The sequence below is a fragment of the Sphaerodactylus townsendi genome, linkage group LG03 (assembly GCF_021028975.2).
Source record: "Sphaerodactylus townsendi isolate TG3544 linkage group LG03, MPM_Stown_v2.3, whole genome shotgun sequence".
Taxonomy (NCBI): domain Eukaryota; kingdom Metazoa; phylum Chordata; class Lepidosauria; order Squamata; family Sphaerodactylidae; genus Sphaerodactylus; species Sphaerodactylus townsendi.
In genome coordinates this window covers 159,646,829-159,655,179 of record NC_059427.1, presented here as the reverse complement: position 1 = coordinate 159,655,179, position 8,351 = coordinate 159,646,829, and the positions used below count along the sequence as shown (strand labels likewise).

Here is an 8,351-nt window from a genome sequence, read left to right as displayed (position 1 = left end):
GAATTGTACTGGGATCCTAACATTCTTCATAATTCACAAGCTAAATAAGTGGATTAATCACTGCTGTTTGGAATGGTATGACATAAACAGTTTTAATAGTTATATGATTGAGATATTTACATTTACATATTTATATTCCTTCTAAATATTTGTTTTGAATGCCCATGATTATCAACATTAGTTGTATGTTCATATCCTATGTATAACTGATACTTTTTCAATACAAATATTCAGTAATTACGATTATAATTATTTTATTCAAATTATATATAATTTATTCAAATTATATATAATTTATTCAAATTATATATAATTTATTCAAATTATATATATATAATCATAGAGTTGGAAGAGACTACAAAGGCCATCCAGTCCAATCCTCTGCCATGCAAAAACTCAAAGCACTCCTGACAGACAGCCATCCAGCCTCTGTTTAAAAACCTCCAAAGAAGGAGACTCCACCACCTTCTGAGGCAACGAATTCCACTGTTGCTCTTACCATCCAGAAGTTTTTCCTGATGTTTAGGTTGTATCTCTTTTCCGACATCTTGAATCCATTACTCCTTTTCATGGTCTCCGGAGCAGCAGAAAACAAGCTTGCTCCCTCTTCGACATGGCATCCCTTCAAATATTTAAACATGACTATCATGTCACTCTTTAACCTTCCCTTCTCCAGACTAAACATATCTAGCTCCCTAAACTGCTCCTCATAGGGCATGGAATCCAGACTTTTTATCACTTTGGTCGACCCATTCCAGCGTGTCAATATCCTTCTTGAGTTGTGGTGCCCAGAACTGGACACAGTATTCCAGGTGAGGTCTGATCAATGCAGAATAGAGTGGTACTATAATCAGAGGCATAGCTAGGGAAAATGGAGCCCCGTGCAAAATCTGAGTTTTGCTCCCCCGTGCTCATTTGTTTTTTGTATTTTTAGTATTGTTTCAGTTTTCAGCCTGCAGGGGGCACAATTTTTAGGCTAGCAGCATCAAAATTTCAGGGTATCTTTAAGAGACTCTCCTGATGATACCAGCCAGGTTTGGTGAAGTTTGGTTCAAGGAGTCCAAAGTTATGGACTCTCAAAGGTGTAGCCCCCATCTCCTATTAGCTCCCATTGGAAACAATGGAGGATGGGGCACCCCCTTTGGGAGTCCATAACTTTGGAGCCCCTGAACCAAACCTAACCTAACTTGGGTGGTATCATCAGGAGAGTCCCCCGAAAACTCCCTGAAATTTTGGTGCTGCAGCTAGCCTAAAAACTGCGCACCCTGCACGCCAAAAACTGAAAAACACTTTAAAAAATACAAAAAAACTGAAATTTTTGCTGCCCCCCTCCCCTCGGAGCACGTTTGGTGTAACGCACACACCCTTGTAAGCTCTGCCTCTAACTATAATGTCCCTTCATCTAGACACTATACTCCTATTGACGCAGCCCGAAATCACATTGACTTCCTTGGCTGCTGCATCACACTGATGACTCATCCAGTTTGTGGTCTACTAAGACTCCCAGATCCCTGTTATATGTACTGTTGTCAAGCCAAGTGTCCCCCATCCTATATCTGCGCATTTCATTTTTTTCTGCCTAAGTGTAGTATCTCACATTTATCGTTGCTGAAATTCATTTTGTTTGTTTTGGCCCAGCTCTCTAATCTGTCCAGGTCATTTTGAATTCTGACCCTGTCCTCTGGGGCATTAACTCCCCTCCTAACTTGGTGTCATCTTCACATCTGATTACCCTGCTCTCTATTCCATCATTCAAATAATTGACAAAAATATTGAATAGCACTGGGCCCAGGACCAAACCCTGTTACACCCCACTAGTCACTTCTCTCCACGATGAGCAGCACCCTTTGCATTCGGTCACTCAACCAATTAGTTTATTCAATTTATATCACGCCCTCCCCCGAAGGGCTCAGGGCAGCGCACAACAATAATATAAGTAACAATATCAACATCAGCAATATCAATACTAGCAAACATCAATAAGCATCACAATATACAAGAAAAATTTATAGAAATGGGCAATAAAGTCAACAAAATAACAAGTCATAATATTGTACATTACAAAGTCAGTATCGTACATTACAAATTCACATTACAGTTGCATTGTCTAGCCCACATTTTACTTCATGTCATGGTATCAAAATATTTATGTGGGTCATTTCCATTTTAAAATATGATATAAGCAAACTTTCAGCTTGTTAAAAACGCTCTTTCGTTCATTCATTTCATTCACTCATTCATTCATTCAGCAGTGGCGTAGGAGGTTAAGAGCTCGTGTATCTAATCTGGAGGAACCGGGTTTGATTCCCAGCTCTGCCACCTGAGCTGTGGAGGCTTATCTGGGGAATTCAGATTAGCCTGTGCACTCCCACACACGCCAGCTGGGTGACCTTGGGCTAGTCACAGCTTCTCAGAGCTCTCTCAGCCCCACCCACCTCACAGGGTGTTTGTTGTGAGGGGGAAAAGGCAAGGAGATTGTAAGCCCCTTTGAGTCTCCTGCAGGAGAGAAAGGGGGGATATAAGTCCAAACTCCTCCTCCTCCTCTTCTTCCTCTTCTTCTTCCTTTTCTTCTTCTTCTTCTTCTTCTTCTTTATTTATTTTAAAAACTTATTAACTGCCTTTCCTATGGAGCTCAAGGCAGCTTACCATATAAATAAAATGCATAAAATACAATACATAAAAAACATAATAATTCCTTCTGGATTGCATATAAGATGCTTGAAGTAAGAGTGATACTTCCATTATATCCATTTCTAACCACATCAAAATTATATGGAAATAAGTTTGACTGATCTAAAAGGGAATTACTTCGATGCTGTAACCTTCTCCAGAGCTTTATACTCATCTGAGATTAGCATGCCCGCTGGAGTTCCAGAATTTTAATCAGAACTTTGAGGGCCAGGTTCTAATCAGTTTAAATTGCAGTGGAACCTCAGTTTTCGTTGGTAATCCGTCCGAAAAGAATCGATGAAAACTGAAACCAATGAAAACCGAGGCAAACTTTTCAATAGGAATCAATGTAAATCCAATTAATCTGTTCTAGGCTCTCCAAAAAACATACCAAAAACACATTTTTTGGTGAATAAACATAGTGTTTAATGCTGAAAACAGTAACAAACAATAACACTAGGACCAGCTTCACAGCCAGTGGACCAATGTCGCATGAGAAAGCTGTCCAAAGAGGTCTGTTTCTGACGCCTCTTTAAGATTTGTGTGAAATGGGGCAAGACATGGTCATTGAACAAATTGCAGACACGACCTGCAACAGCTTTGTCCGAGTGATTTTTCTCCACAGACCCCTGCACCTTACTGCAAATCGATGAAATCCAAGGCAAATCGATGAAAACCGAGACAAATTTTTCACTGGAAAAATTGATGAAAACCGAAACCGATGAAAACCGAAGGCAATGAAAACCGAGGTTCCACTGTATAAGATAGGATTATAATATAGGAATCACTTTTACTGTATTGTTAGTAGTTCAAAAAAGCTATGTAATAAAAGGAGGAAAAGGACAGGGGTTTTTTTTTGCTGTGCTCTGAAGGTCTTCTCCCTTGTCCTTAAAGGCTGCTGTGTCCAATCAGGAATTTCAGCTCTTGGAGCAAAAACAGGATCATGATAAACCAGACAGTCCATTCTTCGTTAATTTAGAAAAAAACGAATTAATTGAAACCCCACCCAGGTAAGAATCAGGATTTTAAAGAATTTTTTTTTTAATTCTCAAATGATTATATTTAAGTTAATGTTCCCTAACTTAACAATTTAACAAATGTGAGAGAGTTGGAGATGGATAGTGAGACTGGAACCATTCACAATGATTTCAACTTGTCATGCTGATATCCTTTCAGTTAGTGCAAACTGATGTTATGGACAGGATACTTGGACATGTGAGATTCTATCACTGGCTTATTTCACCCTTGCCTATATGGCAGATTATCAATGCTTTCTTAACAAAGAAGGGCACATGGACCTACAGTGTTTAAAAACTGGACCATCTCTGCACTCCAAACAATAAAACAATTACCAGGCAATCTCATTTTTCCCCCTAGACAAGGTGCTCAGATTTTCAATTCCACGCATTTCTGTATCATACAGCTTATCTGAAATCCTTTCTATCTAGTTTTGTGACAAGGGTATAAGGCAGAAATGTGAACGCATGGGTTGGGGAGCATATATTCAGGGGGGTACTAATTTACCCAGAAATCTTTTAAAGCCATATCTACCTGCTGTTTGTATATGAGTAAACATGATTAAATCAAGATAGAAAGAAGATAACCTGTTTTAAATCACATTTAAAACTAGAGCTTTCATATTCACATTTCAGATAGAATTACAAAAATTAAAAATGTTGTGAAAGCACACACTGGGAGATTCATATTCAAAACAAATAGTGATGTTTCATAGCCAGACTTGATGATGGTTTATAGATTTATAGCAGACCTTGCTATTAAAGGTTTATAGATTTATAGAAGACCTTGCTATTAACTGGTTAATTGACAGACAAAGGTTAACAAAGTGGAAGCTTGACAGCAACTTTTTTCAAACCTTCAGAAAACATTTAACATGGTGTAGCACAACACCAGATAACCATTGTATATACTCGTGTATACGTCGACCCGAATATAGGTCAAGGCACCTAGTTTTACCACAAAAAACTGGGAAAACGTATTGACTCAAGCATAAGTCTAGGGTGGGAAATCCAGCAGCTACTGGTAAATTTCAAAAATAAAAATAGATATGGTCGGGCGCTATTTGGGGGGTCTCTGCCACTGACCCCCCCATCTCACCAATCCCAAGGTCTCTGCCACTGACCCCTCCATCCCGCAGCTTGTCCAGCTCACCCAGGTCGATAGGCTGTCACCTGCCGAGAGCCAGGGGCCGGCCACCGCCGAGAAGAAGACAGAGAAAGCAGCTGAAAGGGGGAGGCAGAGAAGAAGGCAGAGGAGAGTGAAGCAGAGGAGGCAGAGAAAGCGGCTGAAAGGGGGGAGGCAGAGAAGGCAGGAGAAAGCAAAGACGGGAGAGGGGGATCACCACACAAGAATTAAGTGGGACTCTCACTCGCGTATAAGTCGAGGGGGGGCTTTTTCAGCACAAAAATGTGCTGAAAAAGTAGACTTATACATGAGTATATAAGGTATTTGTCTTGAGACAAATATATGGAGACTTTATGTTTTCCTCCCCCAAGGAGCTCTGTCTTATCTATTCTGTTTGACTTTGAATTCAAAAATGAGGATATTTCAAACAATGTTTTAAAACTATTTTTGTAATCTAGGAAAGAACATCCAAATACACATGATCTTAGTTCAAAAGCAAAGGCAGATGGGCCAAAAAGCAAATCCTCAAATTATTTTGCAGCCCTGGATTCAACTACTAAAAGTCTGGAAGAAAGAGTTCAGCAATTAATTGATAAGATAAATGAGAATCGGAAGAAAGACCACATGCTGATGAACAATTTCAGAGAAAGCCTTTTGATGAAGGTACATATATCTGAGAAATTGGAATGCAGAAATTCTGAGAAACAGGGAACAATCATTTAGCTCAACCTTAACTATTTATTAGTCTACCAACATTTATTAGCCTTCCTGCTACATTTAACCAAGATCCATAAATCATTAACACCAAAGTCCTGAGGGAAAAAAATTAACTAATGTTAAAGGATTTAGTTTATCCCTGGATATCACATCTTCTGTATGAACAGTTTGGGGAGTATTCACATGACCTCGCCTTGATTCACCCTGCTTTGCTGTCAACTTTCCCAAACCTGGTTTGGTACAATCTTTCTTGGAAAGACGGCAGGCTCTGTCAACATCTGAGGGCTTTCTCCAAAACTTTTTCAAACAAATCAGTAACTGACAAACTACTACAGAGTTATATTACAACCATGTACTAGTTCCCAGCTTTCATTTTTTTAGAAAGTCTCTATTCCTTTTTGTTGCAGAATTATAAGGGGAAAGGTGCAGGCTGCACAATTCTTCTTGTAAATCAGCAACAAAAGGGCTACTTGCTTTAAAAAACAGGGATAGAGTGGGGTATTAGATCATTATAACGTTATAAAATGGCAATCTAGCCATTTCCTACTCTTTATAGCATTTGATAAAGGGAAGGGAAATTGTGGCCGCAGGAGGATGAGGCAAGGAGAAAACTGTGTTCAGAAGCTGCTAAGAACACTTCTGCATTCACCGAAGCAAGAAAAGATACACAATAATTGTTTTTGTGGAAGCAAGCTGTTTACCTTGTTGGCTCTTCTTTGGCAGACATCGTAGGAATCTCTTAGTCTCTTAGTCACTGCTCACACTGCTGCGTGAGCAGCAGTGGCGTGGTGGCTAAGAGCAGGTGCATTCTGATCTGGAGGAACCAGGTTTGATTCCCCGCTCTGCCACCTGAGCTGTGGAGGCTTATCAGGGGAATTCAGATTAGCCTGTGCATGCCCACACACGCCAGCTGGGTGACCTTGGGCTAGTCACAGCTTTTCAGAGCTCTCACAGCCCCACCTACCTCACAGGGTGTTTGTTGTGAGGGGGGAAGGGCAAGGAGATTGTAAGCCCCTTTGAGTCTCCTGCAGGAGAGAAAGGGGGGATATAAATCCAAACTCTTCTTCTTCTTCTTAGTGCATCTTAATTCCTGAGGTTTCTCTTTCTCTTCAAAAGGTTTCAACTCTGGCAGATAAACTGGAGGAAAGGCTGTTTCTAGTTTATGATCAAAACAACAAGCTCATTCAGGATAAGGTTCAAGAATTTTCTGCCATCGTGGGAAGGATCAAACAAATGGAAGCAGAGCTCAGGCAGGTCTGTCACACTGTGGAGATGCTGTATAAAGATCTGTGTGCCTAATCTGAATTGTGACTGCATGAAGTGAGGGAAAAATATAAAGTATATATGAAGGATTTATGCAGGAGAAAAACTCAATCCATGTTTTGGTAAGCAAATAAGAGACACGCCTAAAGTCCTTTGAGGGGAAACAAAGCTGTACCAGACTTCCCAAGTTTTCAATTAATATGTAGCCTCTAAAAGTACTTTGAGGACATTTGTTCGTTATTCTTTGTTTGTAAAATGTCTAAGTTAACTTCTTATAGCATAAACTTCCATTATATTTGTGTGAGGTTCCATACTGTAGTTTTCATACAGAAGAGCTACTGTTACTGGTGTAGGTGTTGTGGCTACATTCAACAATATGAAATTTCAAACTTGTATGTCAATGTGAAATTTTACACTAATAAAAAAAGATTTAGACAAATAAATAATAAATGCAGCAGAAGGTGGGAGGGTAAATGAAAGGTATGTTTTTGGGTGGGAAGAGGAGAAGGGAGCCGGGAGAAATGAAGCTATAAGAGTTGCCAGGAGAAAGGAAAAAATGAAATAAGAGATACAAATCTTTGCAGATTCCACACGGCACTGCTGGGCACCATTCAACTGGCAAAACTTGTCCATAATTTTCGTAGGGAACGGCTGCCAGGAAGAAAAGGCAAGGGGGAAATAAAGATAGGTTTGCAGGTGGATGAAAAGGAGGCAGAAGGGGGAGGGGGTGCTGCCAGGGAAGAGACAAAGGATACAGTGGAGGAAAAAAGAATGAGATTCCTTGTTGGTCCCCACTTATAATGTAATATACCACTGGATTTCAAAGGCATGCATGTGTAAAGTTGCAGCTGACTTATGATGACCCCAAAGCAACAAAGGTGGTTTGCCATTGCCTTCCTGTGCATAGCAACCAGAGGCGTGGGGGGGGATGGTGCCTGGATCGCTGCTACCAAGACTTACCTTTTTAGTTTAGTTCCTGGTGGGTCCATTTTAAAAGCAGTTTTAGTAGCAGCTGGTGAGAGAACTCCACTTCCCAGGGAGATCTTATAACCCCACTCCCTGCAGGGAGTGGGGTTCGCAAGGTCTCCTGGGAAGTTTAGTTCTCACCAGGCTGCTTTTAAAGGCTGCTTTTAAACTAAGGTAGTTCCCACCAGGCTGCTTTTAAACTAAGGTAAGTGCGTGGGGAGGGGTGCCACAGAGGGAGCGGTGGGGGACACACGGGGGAAGGCAAGGGGGTGGGGGCAGTGGGAAGGGTTGGAGCGATTCCCCCCCACTGGCACGCCTGGTGCACACCGCCTCCTTATAGCTACGCCTCTGGTAGCAGCACTGGAATTTCTTGGTAGTAAATGGCTGGGGAGGGCAATAGCAAACCACTCCCATAAACACAGTCTTCCTAGTAAACATTATAATGTGTCAGTAATGACCTGGTGCTAGCACAGGGGAGTATCTTTACCTTTTACTCCAATCCAGATACCAACCAGAGTCTACCCTGCTGAACTTCTGACATCTGACAAGATCAGGCTAGCCTGGACCATCCGAATACAGTTATCAAATATGAC

At 40.9% G+C, this 8,351-nt stretch overlaps 1 protein-coding gene across 1 annotated transcript; it reads left to right on the top strand.

Annotated features, from left to right (window-relative positions):
- SYCE2 (synaptonemal complex central element protein 2) lies at positions 1-7,220 on the top strand. Its single transcript, XM_048487878.1, has 4 exons — positions 1-75; positions 3,565-3,680; positions 5,271-5,475; positions 6,646-7,220. Exons 1-4 carry the CDS (start codon positions 73-75, stop codon positions 6,826-6,828), a joined length of 507 nt encoding a protein of 168 aa, XP_048343835.1. The 5' UTR covers positions 1-72; the 3' UTR covers positions 6,829-7,220.
- Positions 7,221-8,351: the final 1,131 nt, after the last annotated feature.